The sequence below is a fragment of the Panthera tigris genome, chromosome C2 (assembly GCF_018350195.1).
Source record: "Panthera tigris isolate Pti1 chromosome C2, P.tigris_Pti1_mat1.1, whole genome shotgun sequence".
Lineage (NCBI taxonomy): Eukaryota > Metazoa > Chordata > Mammalia > Carnivora > Felidae > Panthera > Panthera tigris.
The window spans coordinates 58,664,855-58,684,848 of NC_056668.1; the positions used below are offsets into that span (position 1 = coordinate 58,664,855).

General features: G+C 38.9%; 1 protein-coding gene across 1 annotated transcript in view; it reads right to left on the reverse strand.

Annotated features, from left to right (window-relative positions):
- Positions 1 to 8,822: 8,822 nt before the first annotated feature.
- LOC102949192 (cell surface glycoprotein CD200 receptor 1-like) overlaps positions 8,823 to 19,994 on the reverse strand; it is a 29,099-nt gene continuing 17,927 nt past the window's right edge. Inside the window, 3 exon segments of the mRNA XM_042999042.1 lie at positions 8,823 to 8,861; positions 16,199 to 16,712; positions 17,571 to 17,587. Of these exon segments, the coding sequence (XP_042854976.1) occupies positions 16,641 to 16,712; positions 17,571 to 17,587 (89 nt within the window). The 3' untranslated portion in view covers positions 8,823 to 8,861; positions 16,199 to 16,640.

Below are 19,994 nucleotides of genomic sequence, written 5' to 3' on the forward strand. Positions count from 1 at the left end.
TTCCTTCCATTTCTATTTTTTGGAACAGTTTCAAGAGAATAGGTGTTAACTCTTCCTTAAATGTTTGGTAGAATTCCCCTTGAAAGCCATCTGGTCCTGGACTCTTGTTTTTTGGGAGATTTTTGATTACTAATTCCATTTCCTTACTGGTTATGGGTCTGTTCAAATGTTCTATTTCTTCCTGTTTCCGTTTTGGTAGTGTATATGTTTCTAGGAATTTGTCATTTCTTCCAGATTGCCCATTTTGCTGGCATATAATTGCTCATAATATTCTCTTATAATTGTTTGTATTTCTGCTGTGTTGGTTTGATCTCTCCTTTTTCATTCTTGATTTTACTTATTTGGGTCCTTTCCTTTTTCTTCTTGATCAAACTGGCTAGTGGTTTATCAATTTTGTTAATTCTTTCAAAGAACCAGCTTCTTGTTTCATTGATCTGTTCTGCTGTTTTTCTTGGTTTTGATAGCATTAATTTCTGTTCTAATCTTTATTATTTCCTTTCTTCTTCTGGTTTTGGGTTTTATTTGCTGTTCTTTTTCCAGCTCCTTAAGGCATAAGGTTAGGTTGTGTATCTGAGATCTTTCTTTCTTCTTTAGGAAGGCCTGAATTGCTATATACTTTCCTCTTATGACTGCCTTTGCTGCATCCCAGAGGTTTTGGGTTGTGGTACTATCATTTTCATCGACTTCCATATACTTTTTAATTTCCCCTTTAACTGCTTGGTTAGCCCATTCATTCTTTAGTAGGATGTTCTTTAGTCTCTAAGTATTTGTTACCTTTCCAAATTTTTTCTTGTGGTTGATTTCGAGTTTCATAGCATTGTGGTCTGAAAATATGCACAGTATGATCTCGATCTTTTTGTACTTACTTAGGGCTGATTTGTGTCCTAGTATATGGTCTATTATGGAGAACGTTCCATGTACAGTGGAGAAGAATGTATATTCTGTTGTTTTAGGATGAAATGTTCTGAATATATCTGTTAAGTCCATCTGGTCCAATGTGTCATTCAAAGCCATTGTTTCCTTGTTGATTTTTTGATTAGATGATATGTCCAGTGCTGTGAGTGGGGTGTTGAAGTCTCCTACTATTATGGTATTACTATCAATGAGTTTCTTTATGTTTGTGATTAATTGATTTATATATTTGCATGCTCTCAAATTTGGTGCATAGATGTTTACAATTGTTAGGTCTTCTTGGTCTATCGACCCCTTGATTATGATATAATGCCCTTCTGCATCTCTTGATACAGACTTTATTTTGAAGTTTGGATTGTTTGATATAAGTATGGCTACTCTGGCTTTCTTTTGTTGACCATCAGCATGATAGATTGTTCTCCATTCCTTTATTTTCAAACTGTAGGTGTCTTTAGGTCTAAAGTGGGTCTCTTGTAAACAGCATATACACGGATCTTATTTCCTTATCCATTCTGTTACCCTATGTCTTTTGATTGGAGCATTGAGTCCATTGATGTTTACAGTAAGTACTGAGAGATATGAATTTATTGCCATTATGATGTTTGTAGAGATGGAGTTTCTGGTGGTGTTCTCTGGTCCTTTCCAATCTTTTGTTGCTTTTTGGTGTATATATATATATATATATATATATATATATATATATATATATATACATTTTTTTTTTCATCTTTTCTCCCCTCAGAGTCCCCCTTAAAATTTCTTGCAGGGCTGGTTTAGTGGTCACAAACTCCTTTAATTTTTGTTTGTCTGGGAAAATTTTTATCTCTCCTTCTATTTTGTTTTTTGTGGGTTTTTTTTAATATATGAAATTTATTGTCAAATTGGTTCCCATACAACACCCAGTGCTCATCCCAAAAGGTGCCCTCTTCAATACCCATCACCCACCCTCCCCTCCCTCCCACCCCCCATCAACCCTCAGTTTGTTCTCAGTTTTTAAGAGTCTCTTATGCTTTGGCTCTCTCCCACTCTAACCTCTTTTTTTTTTCCCTTCCCCTCCCCCATGGGTTTCTGTTAAGTTTCTCAGGATCCACATAAGAGTGAAACCATATGGTATCTGTCTTTCTCTGTATGGCTTATTTCACTTAGCATCACACTCTCCAGTTCCATCCACGTTGCTACAAAAGGCCATATTTCATTCTTTCTCATTGCCATGTAGTATTCCACTGTGTATATAAACCACAATTTCTTTATCCATTCATCAGTTGGTGGACATTTAGGCTCTTTCCATAATTTGGCTATTGTTGAGAGTGTTGCTATAAACATTGGGGTACAAGTGCCCCTATGCATCAGTACTCCTGTATCCCTTGGATAAATTCCCAGCAGTGCTATTGCTGGGTCATAGGGTAGGTCTATTTTTAATTTTCTGAGGAACCTCCACACTGCTTTCCAGAGCGGCTGCACCAATTTGCATTCCCACCAACAGTGCAAGAGGGTTCCCATTTCTCCACATCCTCTCCAGCATCTATAGTCTCCTGATTTCTTCATTTTGGCCACTCTGACTGGCGTGAGGTGATATCTGAGTGTGGTTTTGATTTGTATTTCCCTGATAAGGAGCGACGTTGAACATCTTTTCATGTGCCTGTTGGCCATCTGGATGTCTTCTTTAGAGAAGTGTCTATTCATGTTTTCTGCCCATTTCTTCACTGGGTTATTTGTTTTTCGGGTGTGGAGTTTGGTGAGCTCTTTATAGATTTTGGATACTAGCCCTTTGTCCGATATGTCATTTGCAAATATCTTTTCCCATTCCGTTGGTTGCCTTTTTGTTTTGTTGGTTGTTTCCTTTGCTGTGCAGAAGCTTTTTATCTTCATAAGGTCCCAGTAATTCACTTTTGCTTTTAATTCCCTTGCCTTTGGGGATGTGCCGAGTAAGAGATTGCTACGGCTGAGGTCAGAGAGGTCTTTTCCTGCTTTCTCCTCTAAGGTTTTGATGGTTTCCTGTCTCACATTTAGGTCCTTTATCCATTTTGAGTTTATTTTTGTGAATGGTGTGAGAAAGTGGTCTAGTTTCAACCTTCTGCATGTTGCTGTCCAGTTCTGCCAGCACCCTTTGTTAAAGAGACTGTCTTTTTTCCATTGGATGTTCTTTCCTGCTTTGTGAAAGACGAGTTGGCCATACGTTTGTGGGTCTAGTTCTGGGGTTTCTATTCTATTCCATTGGCCTATGTGTCTGTTTTTGTGCCAATACCATGCTGTCTTGATGATGACAGCTTTGTAGTAGAGGCTAAAGTCTGGGATTGTGATACCTCCTGCTTTGGTCTTCTTCTTCAAAATTACTTTGGCTATTCGGGGCCTTTTGTGGTTCCATATGAATTTTAGGATTGCTTGTTCTAGTTTCAAGAAGAATGCTGGTGCAATTTTGATTGGGATTGCATTGAATGTGTAGATAGCTTTGGGTAGTATTGACATTTTGACAATATTTATTCTTCCAATCCATGAGCAGGGAATGTCTTTCCATTTCTTTATATCTTCTTCAATTACCTTCATAAGCTTTCTATAGTTTTCAGCATACAGATCTTTTACATCTTTGGTTAGATTTATTCCTAGGTATTTTATGCTTCTTGTGCAATTGTGAATGGGATCAGTTTCTTTATTTGTCTTTCTGTTGCTTCATTGTTAGTGTATAAGAATGCAACTGATTTCTGTACATTGATTTTGTATCCTGCAACTTTGCTGAATTCATGTATCAGTTCTAGCAGACTTTTGGTGGAGTCTATCGGATTTTCCATGTATAATATCATGTCATCTGCAAAAAGCGAAAGCTTGACCTCATCTTTGCCAATTTTGATGCCTTTGATTTCCTTTTGTTGTCTGATTGCTGATGCTAGAACTTCCAGCACTATGTTAAACAACAGCGGTGAGAGTGGGCATCCCTGTCGTGTTCCTGATCTCAGGGAAAAAGCTCTCAGTTTTTCCCCGTTGAGGATGATGTTAGCTGTGGGCTTTTCATAAATGGCTTTTATGATCTTTAAGTATGTTCCTTCTATCCAGACTTTCTCAATGGTTTTTATTAAGAAAGGGTGCTGGATTTTGTCAAAGGCCTTTTCTGCATCGATTGACAGGATCATATGGTTCTTCTCTTTTTTTTTTGTTAATGTGATGTATCACGTTGATTGATTTGTGAATGTTGAACCAGCCCTGCATCCCAGGAATGACTCCCACTTGATCATGGTGAATAATTCTTTTTATATGCCGTTGAATTCGATTTGCTAGTATCTTATTGAGAATTTTTGCATCCATATTCATCAGGGATATTGGCCTGTAGTTCTCTTTTTTTACTGGGTCTCTGTCTGGTTTAGGAATCAAAGTAATACTGGCTTCATAGAATGAGTCTGGAAGTTTTCCTTCCCTTTCTATTTCTTGGAGTAGCTTGAGAAGGATAGGTATTATCTCTGCTTTAAACGTCTGGTAGAACTCCCCTGGGAAGCCATCTGGTCCTGGACTCTTATTTGTTGGGAGATTTTTGATAACCGATTCAATTTCTTCACTGGTTATGGGTCTGTTGAAGCTTTCTATTTCCTCCTGATTGAGTTTTGGAAGAGTGTGGGTGTTTAGGAATTTGTCCATTTCTTCCAGGTTGTCCAATTTGTTGGCATATAATTTTTCATAGTATTCCCTGATAACTGTTTGTATCTCTGAGGGATTGGTTGTAATAATTCCATTTTCATTCATGATTTTATCTATTCGGGTCATCTCCCTTTTCTTTTTGAGAAGCCTGGCTAGAGGTTTATCAATTTTGTTTATTTTTTCAAAAAACCAACTCTTGGTTTCGTTGATCTGCTCTACCGTTTTTTTAGATTCTATATTGTTTATTTCTGCTCTGATCTTTATTATTTCTCTTCTTCTGCTGGGTTTAGGCTGCCTTTGCTGTTCTGCTTCTGTTTCCTTTAGGTGTGCTGTTAGATTTTGTATTTGGGATTTTTCTTGTTTCTTGACATAGGCCTGGACTGCAATGTATTTTCCTCTCAGGACTGCCTTCACTGAGTCCCAAAGCGTTTGGATTGTTGTATTTTCATTTTCGTTTGTTTCTCTCCTTCTATTTTGAATGACAGCTTTGCTGGATAAAGAATTCTTGGCTGCATATTTTTCTGATTCAGCACACTGAATATATCCTGCCACTCCTTTCTGGCCTGCCAAGTTTCTGTGGATAGGTCTGCTGCAAACCTGATCTGTCTTCCTTTGTAGGTTAGGGAGTTTTTTCCCTTGCTGCTTTCATGATTCTCTCCTTGCCTGAATATTTTGTGAATTTGACTATGATATGCCTTGTTGATGGTCAGTTTTTGTTGAATCTAATGGGAGTCCTCTGTGCTTCCTGGATTTTGATGTCTGTGTCTTTCCCCAGGTTAGGAGTTTTCCACTATGATTTGATCACATAACCCTCCTACCCCTATTTCTCTCTCTTCCTCCTCTGGGGCCCCTATGATTCTGATGTTGTTCCTTTTTAATGAGTCACTGATTTCTCTAATTCTTAAATCGTGCTCTTTTGCCTTAATCTCCCTCTTTTTTTTCTGCTTCATTATTCTCCATAAGTTTGTCCTCTATATCACTGATTATCTGCTCTGTCTCGTCCATCCTTGCCGCCGCTGCATCCACCCATGATTGCAGCTCAGTTATAACATTTTTAATTTCATTCTGGCTATTTTTTACTTCTTTTATCTCTGTAGAAAGGTGTTCTAATCTATTTTTGACTCGAGCTAGTATTCTTATTATCGTGATTCTAAATTCTGGTTCAGACGTTTTGTTTGTATCTGTGTTTGTTAAATCCCTGGCTGTCATTTCTTTGTGCTCTTTCTTTTGGGTGAATTCTTTCATTTTGTCATTTTGAAGGGAGAAAGGGCATTAATGAGGTAGAAAAATTGAAATTAAAAAAATTAAAATTAAAAAAATATTAAAATTAAAAATTAAACACACACACACACACACACACACACACACAAATCGAATAGATGGTGCTAGATCCTAGCTGTGTTTTGGTCTGGGTGTTGAAAGTGGCTTGTCAGATTAGAGAAATGAAAAAAAAAAGTGGGAGGGAGAAAAAAGAAAAAAAAAGGAAATCATTTTAGAAATTGAAAAAATGAATACATTAAAGTAGACTAAAATGAGATGATGTGGGTAAAATAGAATTTGAAAAAATATACACAAAAGTAGAGAATATAGTAGAAAAAAATTAAAGAAAAAGATTTTAATAAAAATTAAAATGAAATATGATTTTTTTCATTTTCTGTATTTAAGAAAAAAGAAAGAAACAAAAAAGAGAAAAAAGATTAAAAAAAAAAGAAAAAAGAAATCGTTTGAAAATTTGAAAAAGTGGATACACTGTAGTAGACTGAAATAAAACGATGGGAGTAAGATAGACTTTGAAAAAATTGTCATAAAAGCAAAAAATATAGTAATAAAAATTAAATAAAAACATTTTTTAAAGAAACTGAAAGTAAAAATGAAGTTTTTCTCTTTCTGCGTTCAAGAAACAGAAAAGAAATGAAAAAGAGAAAAAAAGAAAAAGAAAGAAAAAAAGGAAATTGTTTGAAAATTTAAAAAGGTGAGTACACTGAGGTAGACTAAAATAATATGATGGAAGTAAAGTAGAATTTGAAAAAATTTACACAAAATTTAAAAATATAGTAATAAAAATTAAAGACAGATATTTTTAATAAGAATTGAAAATAAAAATGAGTTTTTTTCTTTCTGTATTTAAGAAAAAGAAAAGAATTGTAAAAGAGAAAAAGGAAAAAGAGAAAAAAAATTGAATAGATGAACCTGCTAACAGTTTGAAGTAGGACTGAAATTGTTTCATTTTCCCCTAGAGGTCAGTCCACGTAGCTCTTTACAGTCCATAAATTAAGCTGGGGGGGGGTGACGTTTGTGTTCTTGAAGAGCCAAGTTGGCCCAGTTGGGCGGGGCTCGGTGTAACAGCTCTGCTCTCCACTAGATGGCGCTGTTAGCCTACTGGGGTGGATTGTTGCCATGCTTGTAGGTGCGCATGCGCATGCGCGGCAGCGGTGAAAATGGCGCCACCCAGCTACCCAGTGTGTTCTCCTGGATCAACAATTGCACACTCGTCCTCCGTCTTCAGCTCTTGTCCATTCCCCGCTTTTCCACTCTCCATGACCAGGCCCCAGGCTGTACCTCTCTCCCAACTTTTGTCTCAGATGTGGCTGTTTTTCCCGGCCTCTTACTTCCGAAGGACTGCAGCTTTGACCCGTTCCAATCCTCTGAGGGAGAGTCTCACCGAGCAATGGCCAAATGAGCAATGGCCAAATGTCAGCTGCACCCAGGAATGCCTGCTGGACCCTGCTGTTGCTGGTGCCCTGAGACTGTGGCCAGGTGCCAGCCTGCCCCCAAAAAAGATTGCGAGACAGTGTAGCATCAGCATTTCAGGGATTATGGAAAATCACAACACACATCTGGCACCAAGCTTCACCCTCAATGACCTTGCTCCAGCACCAGTGAATGTGGCTGCCTTCCGGGGTCTGCTGGGACCAGGTGGCTTCAACAGTCTCTACCAAATGTCCTTCCAGCAGTGGAACCACTTTTCCCTGTGTGGCCCAAGAACCTCCTGGACCCCACTCTGTTCCTGGGGATTCGCCCTTCCCACCAGAGCACCGCCAGGTATGGAGCTGCAGAATTGCAGACTTTGTGCTCCCCTTGTTGACAGTCTTAATGGAATTTAAACCCTCTCCTTTCTCCTTTCTCCCTTTTTTAGTTTAGTCCCTGTGGCTGTTTCCAATTTTCCACTTTCTCTCCAGCTGCTTTTGGGGAGGAGTGCTTTTCCCATATGCTCCCCACCTCCCCAGTGTCTGTCCTCTCTCTGCCTGCAAAAGGGGTTCCCTACCTTTCATGGCTTCTTGCTCCCCAAGTTCAACTCTTTGTGTCGCATACCTGCTGAATTCTGTGGCTCAGGTTGTGCAGATTGTTGTGTTAATCTTCCAATCAGTTTTCTAGTGTGTAGGATGTTTTAGTGTTGGTCTGACTGTATTTCATGGAGGCCAGACACACACAAAAAGCTTCCATGCTGTTCTGCCATCTTGGCTCCTCCCCCTATTATTTTGAATTTTTAAATTCAAATTCAGCATACATTTATTGAGTACTCACTCTATAAAAGACGATGTGCTAGGCCCTTTGGAAAATATAAAAATAGTTGAGACTGGACATCTGCCCTCATGGATCTCATAATTCAGTGGTGGGGACACATGTACCCAAATATCTGTAAAGCCAAGGGTCTTAAAAATCCACAAAGTACTATAAAAAAAAGTACTATGGTGGGGCAATGTCTAGTTCAGAACATGACCTATGGTAACGTTTCACAGATGCAGTAGAATTGAAGAGACAGCGGTCTTTCTAAAGGCAGGGAGAGGTAAACGTCTTCATCACAGGAAGAACAGCACAAGCCAGGCAGAAAATGCAGCCATGAAGGATGAGGAGAAATTTCAAATTTCTGGAAAAGCTGGATAGTGGCAATGTACATAGGAATAAGAGGAGTCAAGTCAGTGGAAGATCAGATTCAAAAGGTAGGGTGGAACTATCTTAATCTGGCATCCATACATTTAAAAAATGCAGTAATAAATTCAATCTCCTTGTAAAGAACAATGCTGACTGTGAGAAGTTAACTAAAGATCCTGGAGTGACTGGGAGAACATGGATGGTGTCTCCCGAAAGCTTGACAACAGCATGAAGATGGACGCTCTGCGGTCCTCCAGGTGCGTGCGTGCGCACTGCCTGTGTATCTGCTGGTTTCTGCTGGCCAAAGAGAGCCCTTGCCTAAGAACAGCTGCACTTGGCAAGTCTTGAGTCTGTTTCACCATCCTGCAGAGGCAGGAGTTGGATAGTTTATGCGCTATGACTTCACAGTCCTCTGGGGAGGCTGCCAAAGAAAGCATGTTTTGGATAGGAATCTGAAAAAAAGTAAAAAAAATAAAATAAAATAAAAATAAAAATTTGAAATACCCGAGGCGAGTTTGGCTTAGAGATAAGGTTTCACATCCAGCTCCTCCCTAGGCTTCACCATTTAATCATCCTCCAGGACACGGGGGCTGCCATGGATAGTGATTAGGACTCCTTGGGCTGCATCAGCAAACACCCTCCTTTGATAGGCAGTTGGAAGGTAATGGGACTTGGGTTTTAGTTGCAAAGGAATGGTGGAAAATGTTACAAAAAGCCGACCTCCTTTGCCCCCATTGAAATGGCTGCCCTTCTCTGCACATTTTATGTTGCTTTGGAGAGAATTACAAAAGACAGATGCTTCTTGCTGGAATGTTAGTTGTTTCATCTTTCTTTCTAGTCCCAAGACATTTACTGTAGTTTCTTGGAGCAAACATCTTGAGCCACGCCTTCGTTTTCAAATGTCTTGTAAATGGTGTTGTGTTGGGATTTTCCATAATATGGAATATGGAAAAGTCTGTGGGAGAGCGTTTTGGGTGTTTTTGTTGTTGTTGTTTTGCTTTCAAGGTATTATGTCGTAGATGGTGTCCTCAGGCCAAAAGCCTCAAATTGGGAGTGGATAAACTGTAAATAAAGTGTAAGCTGCTGTCGTCAGACATGAAATACATAACCTGGTCTGGCCTCTAGGGCTTCAGCCAGGTGTACAGAGATGCTTATGTCCATTTCAATGATCGCTAGCAATACACAAAATAATCTTCGCAATTGCATGATCTATTTTCACACTAACCATAAAGGAGAACTGCTTTGTCTTCAGGTTCTGAGGTCCCTATGGAGCCTCAGAAAGCAGCAGAGTAGACAACATGCCCTTCAGAAACATAGTAAAACTCGTGTGTTAGCTACAAACCACCCTGCTCAATAGGTCTGTTGCTCTCTCTTTTCATAAAGATAACATGTTTCATAAAGGTAATGAGATACAAGAGAAACTAGCAAGGGGGCAAGCTCAGTAGGTTAAGTGTCCAACTTCAGCTCAGGTCATGATCTCATGGTTCATGGGTTCGAGCCCCATGTTGGGTTCTGTGCTGACAGCTTAGAGCTAGGAGCCTGCTTTGGATTCTGTGTCTCCCTCTCTCTCTGTCCCTCCACCATTTGTGCTCTGTCTCTCTGTCTCAAAAATAAAATAAAAACATTTTTAAAAATTTTTAAAAATTATAAAAAAAGAAACTAACAAGATGTGATGTACTCAAACATTTTCATCATGTTAAGGCACAAGAGTAAATAATTAATGTCATAAATAACCTCATTTTCCCAGGAGGATCACATTCTTATTAACAGGCAAATCATGACAGCAATTTGGAAAGTGCTTCATTTCTCTGCTCGTAAAGAATCTTAACATTTGGTGGGCCTTCACAAATCTTTTTGTCTTAGTGTATCTTGTTTAAATTAATTTCTTCTGATTTGGAGACTGTGTACATTTTTTTCTCGCCCTCTTGTTAAATTTTCAAATTGTCTTGATTAGTCCCATGGCCTCCCCACTACCTGTGCAGAGATGATCACTTCCCCCCTCTCTAGTGATTGCCATACTCTACGGAGCTCTCTCCTCAATGTATGGGAACTTCAAGGTAGAGGACATAACTGGAAAAGGAAATCTATGTCTGTGGCTGTCTGTGTGTGGGGTTTTTGTATTTTAGGTAGGAGAGATGTTTTAGGGCAGAACACACTGTGAACTTTTTTTTTTTTTTTTAACATTTCTATGTGTGTATGAAAGACATTTGAAAACAGGGACGAATAACAAGGCTTTGTGTTTCTATAGCATTTTCCCCAAGGACGTTCATAAATTTATAAAGACTATCCTCAAAACCCTCTCTTCAGCTGGGTTAAGAGCAAGAATTATTTCCTTATTTAATTAGAGGAAACCAAAATAAGGAGAAGTAGCTCAACTTTGCAGGCTTTACCCTGCTTAGAAGCTGAGTCCCGCCCTTTGGAGATGAGTGACATCATCCCGCCAGCCCACTGCCTCTCTAGGCTGAGCTCCCCTGCCTCTTTGGTTCTCCACTGTGTATAAGCCAATGTTCTTGGCTCCTTATTTGATCTTAAAATCAGTGTTGGGTGAATCAGTCAGAAGATTTGGACATTCTGTTCAGAAAATGTTATAAATTCATCAAGATTTGCTTGATCTGCAAAACGCTCCTGGCATTCTCAATAGAATAGCAGTCTTGTGTCCCCAGATGACTTTCTGATATGTAGGACTTGTATGGGATGATACAGTCTCCCCATTGCCCTGAGACATGCTCTGTCACAGCCCCCTGCCTTCATCCATGTTGTCTTCTCTCCTACCATGACTTTCTTCCCTGCCCTTGTCCACCTACAGCATTCCTGTGCATCTTTTAGAACTCAGCTTGACTGTTACCGTCTTCTTCACTAAGGCTTTCCAGGCATTCTCCAGTTCTGCTTCCTTACTAAAGTTCCAGGTTTTGTTCAGGTCTCTATTCATTCCTCTCTGACTAAAACATGTGCCTCGTGAAAGGTGCTGACTTTAGCCCAGCTGCACAAAAGACCTAATCATCATAAGCATGATCTCAGTCTCTTTGCCAGAGATTGGATAAAGAATCCGTCCTGTGGTCTTGGCCAATCAGACAAGAGAGGAAACAAATGGGGGTGGGGGCTGGGGGAGGCTGTTCATCCTCATGAGTAAGATGGGATTTGAGGAAGAGGAGGTCAGCCCTCTTCCTCTGGACATGATGTATGGCCTTGGGGTGGCTGCCGTCTTCTCACTTCCAGCCTGAGGATGAAGCAAACACTGACGATGGCAGAGCACAGATGAGCATAAAATTTAGGCCTTTCAAGATTTCATACAACTATTGAAACAACTAGGCTTAAGGTTGGTTCTACTCCTGGATGCCTTCTTCTATAAAATAATAAAGGTCTTTTTTGATTAAGTCAGAATACTGCTTTCTGTTTATTGCAGCTGAAAGCCTCCTAATTCACCCAATGCTTTTCCTGACCTACAGCCCACACATTCAGTCAGAATTGAGTATTCCTTCCTTTGATTGCCATGGCACTGGGTACATACCTCTATTACAGCGTCAGTACTGGGCTTTAATGATCTGCCTTTCCTTGCTGGCTTCTTGTCATCTCTCACTTTAAATTTTAAATCCCAGACCAGTTTCTTGGTCACCCTTGGTTTCTCATCACCAGGCCTGCCAACTGCCTCCTTCTATATACTGTTTTCCCCAGGATGTGGGTAGAGTTCCTTCTTCCTTCACTTCTAAATCACCATTAATCACATAAAGGCTGTTGTTTATACCAGACTTTAACTAAATGTTAACAGAGAGGCATCCTTCATTCTAAAATTCTTTATCTACCTCATCATGGAAAATTTATGACCGACCAGCTCTCTTTTTGTATCTAAGACCTAGTCTACTTCTTCATTTACCTGATTCCTCAAGGGCTTCTCCAAATTCCAATCACTAGAGCCCCAAAACACTTTTTAAAAAATTATGCTGATCATTTTAGTTCCCATTATTTTGGTATCCCCAATGCATTCCACAAGCTGAGCTTTACCTTTCCTTCTCAAACTATTGGTGTATTTCCCCAAACAAGATTTTCTCTGAACCAAAAACCACAATTTCCTCTTCTGCCTCTTCTCTTGCTTCCAGATTATGGAAAGGACTGAAGTGCGATTTAAACAAGCAATTTTAAAACTTTATCCATTGTGCTTGTATTCTCAAAGTGCAGATGTGATAGATATCCTTGGCATGTGGTGATGCTCAATTTTTAATAGTAGCATCCAGTCCTTCCTTGAAGATAGCAATTAATCTCATGAGTATTTCATGTGTTATTTCACTTTTTCATTTTGTCATCTTTTTTAATACTCCCATAAATTCCCTCTTGAACCCCAACTCTCACTCCAAATAAAACAAAGTGTAAAGTCCACATTATGGGTGCTCTCATCAGCAAGCAAATCAAGTTCACACTCCAGCTGGCTTCTTAGTGACACCCAACAGTTACTTAACTCTGAGTGCCTTAGTTTCCTGTTTTGTAAAACAAGGAAGTCAGCCTACTTATCTGTAGCTTCCTTCCAGCTTTAGAATACCACATAGGCCTCTAAAAAGTCATGGGAGATGAGACATGGGGTTGGACACAAGAAGTAGAAAAGGCCAGCTAATTTTATTTGTAGTCCCAACCATCTGCTGCTATTAACGCTAACAAGCAGCTGTTTGCTCTTTAGTGATCAAGGCTCAAGCCCCCATTTAAGAAATAAGTAAGTACTAATCTTGGTTTAACCACCAAGAGATTCTCACATGTCCTTTTTCCTGAAATGAGACTGTTAATATCCACCCTTATCTCATTTAATAAAAAAAAAAAATGTTTCTACTAAAATTAAGTGGAAAGAGTAGTGCAATTCAAGTTTTAGAACCAAAAATTTTTTTTTCTCCTTAATTTTAACAATTTTTCCTTCCTTCTGTAATTGTCCCCCAATTACCCAAGTAGACGTAAAGAATTCATAAATGGACAGGCAGTTGTCTGGAAAAATTAAAGAAAGGATTACTGTCTGAATTTAGATTTTAGCTTGCTTCAAAATGTTAAAAGAATTAAGTTGAAGCACCATCTAGTGGCTCTCCACTGTGTTTTGCTAAAGGTTGCTCCCAATTTCCCTCAATTTCAGATAACACTTAATTTATTGGGCATATATATACATATATGCGCTTAAAAAAGAAAAAAAAATGTTTTTTATCTTTATGCAAGGGTGGATAAAGAGGTTGAGAGACAGTAGCTACAGCTTTTCACTCTTCCAGTCTGATATCGCATAGAAAACCATGGCAGTGAAGAAGCGTGAATTCAGATAAATCCCTTCCATGAATAATGGAGTCTTTTCATTTCAATAATGGCAGGAAAGGGATTAACACAACAAAGCCCCATAGATTTCAGTTCCTCTGTTTCTCCTGATCACATCTCTCTGAGTCCAAGACAGTGTCTTTATCTTCCCAATCCTGTAATGCAGACATGTCCTCACATGTCTAGGGATGGGCTATTAGATGGTCTTTGCACATCTCCAGATTCCCAAGCCCTTTCCTTTCAAACGCCCATAACATCCTTCAGGTTTACATAACCTGCAATTCTTCTGGAACTGTTATAGAGATGGCTCTCATACCTATCATTACTATCTTCTGAAGTTACATCTGTTGCATAATCTCTACGGGAAGAATGAAAACAGACCATGAAAAGTGTGCGTGAATAGAGTATAACCTATTGCAAGACTGACCACAAACCTTGAAATTGGCAAATTAGGTATTTGCATTAACCAGGATTAAGTTCAACTGTGTATGGAGTAAAACTCAAAATAATAGTGACATGAACAAAATAGTATATTTTCTCTCACACAAAAGAATTTTATGGTAGGTAGTCTAGGGTTAATAGGCAACTCCATGGTCATTAGGGCCCAGGATCTTTCTGTCTTTCTTTTCCACTCTCTTAGTGAGTGGCTTCCATCCTCAATGTCATCCATCCAATGTCAAGGCCTAAGTTGGCTGCTGGGCCTTCCATCATTATATCAGTGTTGTAGTCCAGGAGATAAGGGGGAAGAACAAAAGAGGATCTCTTTCTTTCTAAAGAGCTTTCCAAAAAATATCACACAAGATTTATGTTTACACCTCATTTGTGAAAATTTTGATGGGTAGTCATACACAGTTGCAAGGGAAACTAAAAAATGTCTTTTATTTAAGTGTGTCTCCATACTAAATAAAATTGGAGTTATGTTATTAAACAATGTACCAGTGATACCACAATAATATCACAATAATGCTGTGCCACAATCACAAAACCTCTGTGATGACAATTGCTTAAATGTCTAGGATTATCTGAGGGTCAGGTAGGCAGCTCTTCTGATTTTGAATGAGCTTCTCCCTTGCCTAAGAGATGATTAAATATCGGATTACCTAGACCGGCCTCAACCGAGGTGGGGAATGGGACTAGCATGAACCAGCTCTGCTCTACATGTTTCTCATACTCCAGCAGCTTACCCCACGCATGTTCTCATGGACTAGCAATAGAAACACACAGAACCTCTTGAGACCTAGGTTCAACACCAGTACACTGACATTTCTGCCCTGATTTGATTGGCTTAAAGCAAATGATATGGGTTAGGGAAACATGCACTTTATGTTTCCAACTTTAAAGTCACTGACAAATTACATGGCTAGAGGGAGGGGCAAAGATTAAAAATCATGAATACAATCTGCCCCAAAGAGAAAGGGAAGATGAGTATTGGATTAGGCAACTAGCAGTCTGTGCCACAGTGTTTTTGAGTCTGTGAAAGATTTATGGTACTAGACTTTTCCCCATTCTATGTCCTGTTGTAAATATGAGGGAATTATAATAAAAGCAAAGAGAGAAAAGAGCTAATATATGTTGTACATGAAATTATTTACTTATCTATTTCTTGGCTCATGTTCGGTTACTAATGGAGTAGGTATTAATCTTAGCACTCATCCTATCCTCCACGGTAGACAGAGACTGGCCAAATGTACCCAAAACCTGACTTTATTTCTGCCAAGGCTGCTATGCTACATTTATCAACTTAGAAATTGGGGTGGCCACGTGACAAGTACTAGCCAATAGAATGTGAGCAGAAGTCATTACTACTCCAGGCCTGGTTCATAAAAACCTCCCACATGAATCCCCCATTCTCTCTCTCTTTCCCATTCACTGGATGAATGGAGGGTACTCTGACAAGGGCAGAACCATAGGATAAAATGTTAGCTTAGAACAGAACCACTCCTGTTTCCTGCCCTAGAGTCACCAACCTGCCCCAGGATATGAAGTGAGTGAGAATTAAACCTTTGTGGTATGAATACACTGAGATTGGGAGGTTGTTTGTTTCAACAATCAGACTATCCTACTCATATATTATCTTCCAGATAGTAGTATGCATTCATTTTCTCTCTTCAAGCCTTGCTAAAAATAAAAGTAATAGCCTGAATCACGTGCCACCTTACAAAAGAAATTCTTCTATTAAATGAAAGGACACTTTTTACTATAAGATTACCATATATATCAGTGAAGATAGGGTTCCTGTTTACAGTGGCCCTAGCATAGGTTGGGGTTTCCCCAAGAACCCTTATTCTTCCACCATTAATCCATTCCAACCTGGATTGCTGACAAGAGAGAGAATTGAGACAATGGAGCTCCAAAAGGTGAGGTGATATTCAGCACTGTCTCCAGTGACTCTAACAACTCCTTATTTGGAATCAACTTATAATTTCTTCAAAAATAAAGGCGGTGCTAAAAATGGCTCCTGGCCATTTATTCAATGATCAAGCCAAACATGCAATACAACTGTCCCACTACTTACTAGCAAGCAAGAAAAGGATGAGAGGTCAGCTACCGGTCGACTTGAAGGCAATGTTTGTAGTGGCTCCTGACATTGCAAAATTAGCATATTAAGAGGGCAGAGGAAAGGGGAAGCTAGGATGAAAGCACTGGCCAAAGAATGCAAGGGGTGTAGAAAAACAGCCCTGCATTGTTATTTGCCTTTTGCTGACTCATCTTCCTCTTAGGCTGAGAAGCAGGGCTGTTTCTTGTTTGCAAGTAAGGACTCAGTAGGGCAAAGGGGAAAGTAGATTAGTCATCCTAGGCATTTGTGATGGCAGGCAGCAAGCTTTCACATGTGTGTAAATACACATATGCTAAGAGTTTGAAACAGAATTTGCCAACTATCACATGGATTCTCACAAACACAAAGATATCAAATAGTGACAAGAGCGGTTGAGTTTGACGTTGAAACTGAAGACTGATCATAACTGGCTGCTTTTTTGTGATGTCTCATCAAATCTAAATCGACTTCCAGATTCTTCAATTTTCATGCTCTATGAAAGGAAAAAAAACATAAAATATATAATTAAGCATGGGGGGCCTGGATGGCTCAGTCAGTTAAACCTCTGACTCTTGATTTTGGCTCAGATCACGATCTCACATTTTGTGAGTTCAAGCCCTGCATTGGGCTCTGCGCTGACAGTGCGGAGCCTGCTTAAGATTCTCTCTCCTTCAGTCTGACCCTCTCACACATGCTCTCTCTCTCTCTCTCTCAAAATAAATAAATAACCTTAAATAGAAAGTAAACATAGGGTCTGGGTGCCTGGGTGGCTCAGTTGGTTAAGTGTCCAACTTTAGCTCAGGTCATGATCTCGTGGTTCATGAGTTTGAGCCCTGCATTGGGACCTGTGCTGACAACTCAGAGCCTGGAGTCTGTTTCCGATTCTCTCTCTCTTTCTCTGTCTCTCTGTCACTCTCTTGCTCACACTCTGTCTCTCTCTCTCAAAAATAAATAAACATTAAAAAAATTTTTTAAGTAAAAATAAAATAAAAATATATAATTAAGTAGAATTGAATACAAGCCTTCAGAGGCATAGAAATGAAAGAGTAAACACTTAAGAAACTCCAGTTGAACTTTATTTCCCTCCCAGAGAATTCTTGAAGGGTGGCCTGGGACAGGTTATCTCTCAGGAGGCAGTGTAATGAACCAGAAGATTTTGTCCAGGGCTGCAGGCATCTCTTCCTGGGCTCTCAGGTGTTAATAAAGCTTGTACATTAAAGAAGGGGCTAAGGGAACAGACAGTATGCCAAAAAATATGCCCAGCTTTTCCCAGAACATTGTAGACTCAAAGTCTTACAATGATGTCATCTTTCTAATGAGTCTATATATTTTCTTAGTCTTTATTTCCTACCTGCAATCTTTTATTCTCTGGAAGTAGATGAATCCCACAATGACGAGGATAACCAGGAATAGAGAAAATTTCACATAGAGAACGATCAGTAAGGTTGATGGTGGAAATTCCAGGACTATGACACCTTTAAATACAGGCAACACAGGTGGGGTAAAGAGTCATTTCAAGATTCCTCTAATGAACAAAATAGGGTCAATTGTTTAAAAGAGACTTCTAAAATATTCTTAAAAGTTCACAGACTGTCATAATCAAAAACATTTTCTAGACTACAATTCAAACGCTGCTAAGATATTCTTTCATGACAGAGTTTAGGAACTGTGTCTATATTTTATATACAGTAGACTTCCAATAAATATTTTCTGAATGAATAAATGTACAGTGAGTATCGTTAGTACTTTGCAATTTTATAAAAAAAAAGGAAATATACTTTCTAATTTCCTGTGTAAATGTTAGTCTTTGGGGGTATTAACATTTTGAGCACTATCTGATAATACTTTTCACACAGAGGAGAAATTTTGTCACTGAGTTGCTGGAACCCAGCATTTAGTAGGATTTTATTTAGTAGGATATTTTATGTCTTCCTACTTTCATTTATTTATCTATAAAATGGCCCCCAGAATTATGAATAAATTATAAATAAATGAAAAGATAAAATGAAACTAATTAGGACTATCATTCTGAAGTTTTTCTTCTGTGAAGATGGCAACCAAAGTAAATTATTCTGACTCTTGGCTCCAAAAGTGATGTCATCCTGTTAAATAACCTGCTCATATACTAAACTAGAAGAATGTCAGACAGTCTCCTTCTTTGGCACTTTCAGAGAAGAGGAAGACACAGTCTCAGCCCTCAAAAAGCTCACAATCCAATTAGAGAAGTCAGATCCATACAAATGAAAAGATCACTTACAAGAGGGCAAACAGTGCGAAGTGAGCATTACAGATTGTAACTCATCTAAGGAATAAGAAAACTGAATTAACTCCACCTGGGAGGTCAGAGCAAAGTGGAATTTGAACTGAGCCTTGCCAATAACAGGATTAAATAGGTTAAGAAAAGAAGGAAGAACTTGTAAAGGGAAAGAAATAATTTAAACAAAGACTTGAAGAATTCATTATCTTAATTCAAATGTAATGGAGCAGAGAGCGGGGTACATAGAGATGAAGTCTGGGATGGTCTGAACCTAATTCTGTAGTTATTTGTATGTGTCAGGCACTGTGCCAGACCCTGCGGATACAAAAATGAAGACTATGGTTCCTACTCTCTAGGAGTTTATGATGCACTGGGAATCAGAGAAGCAGACCATCAATTACAGGACTATGAAGTACTCAGAGGCATACATGGGGCATTACATGAGCACAGAGTAGGAACAGCTAACCAAACTGCAGGGCAAAAGAAAATTATCCCAGAGAAACTATATCAAACTAAGTTTTAAAACTTCAAGAGAAATTGAACAAATGAAATGAAAGAAGAGAGTATGAGGAAAGAAGTGCATTGTGGAGAAGTAGCAATTGCATGTATGACGTACAATTGAGGGGCCCAAACAGCCCCACATGCATGGGTACAGACCGAAGATTAGCAAGACAGGAGGCTAAGGAGAGTGGCAGATCAAAGGGGTTTAGCTTTCCAAGAGACAAGAGAGGCCACTGGGGCTAAAATGTTTTTCATTTCAGAAAAATCACTCTGGCAACACTGTAGGTGATAAATTGGAGGGAGGTAAGCTAGGGGTCAAAAGACCTGTTACAAGGATATTGTAATAATTCTGGTGAGGGATGATCATGTGCTCACCCAAGCAAAGGAGAAAAAGAAAAAGGTCTAGATTTAAGAAAAAAATTTTAAGATAAAATCAGCATAACATAGTGACTGATTTTGAATATGGGAAATAAGGAAGAGCGATATTGTAGGATATCTTTAATTTTCTGGCTTCAGTCATTTATCAAGACAAAATATAAGTATGGAGCTTATGAAGGAGTACAGAAGAGGGATTCCTTTTCAGGAATATGCAAATTGAGGTGCCCTTGATGCACCATTTGAAGACATTCAATTGGAAATTGGTTTTGTTCATATAGCCAAGGAGTGAAATCTGGGCTAAACATATATATTTGACAGTCAAGAATCAGGTGGTAGTTGGAGCCACATGTATGGATGAGATCCTTCAAGGAATAGGGGTAAAGGTGAAAAGAGAATACAGTCAATGATGGAACTCTTAGAAATGCCTTCCTTCATGGAATGAGTAGATGGAAATCAATCTATTAAGAAAATTAAGAAGTTGACTAAAGAACCAAGTAATTATGGGAAGAAAATAGGTGAGAAGAGAGGAAAGGCCATATCAAATATCACAGAGAAGCTAATTAATAACTTAGAATTAAAATTTTATATTTCGTTTGACATCTGAGAGATCTTTGGCTTTTTGTTAGAACACTTCCTGTG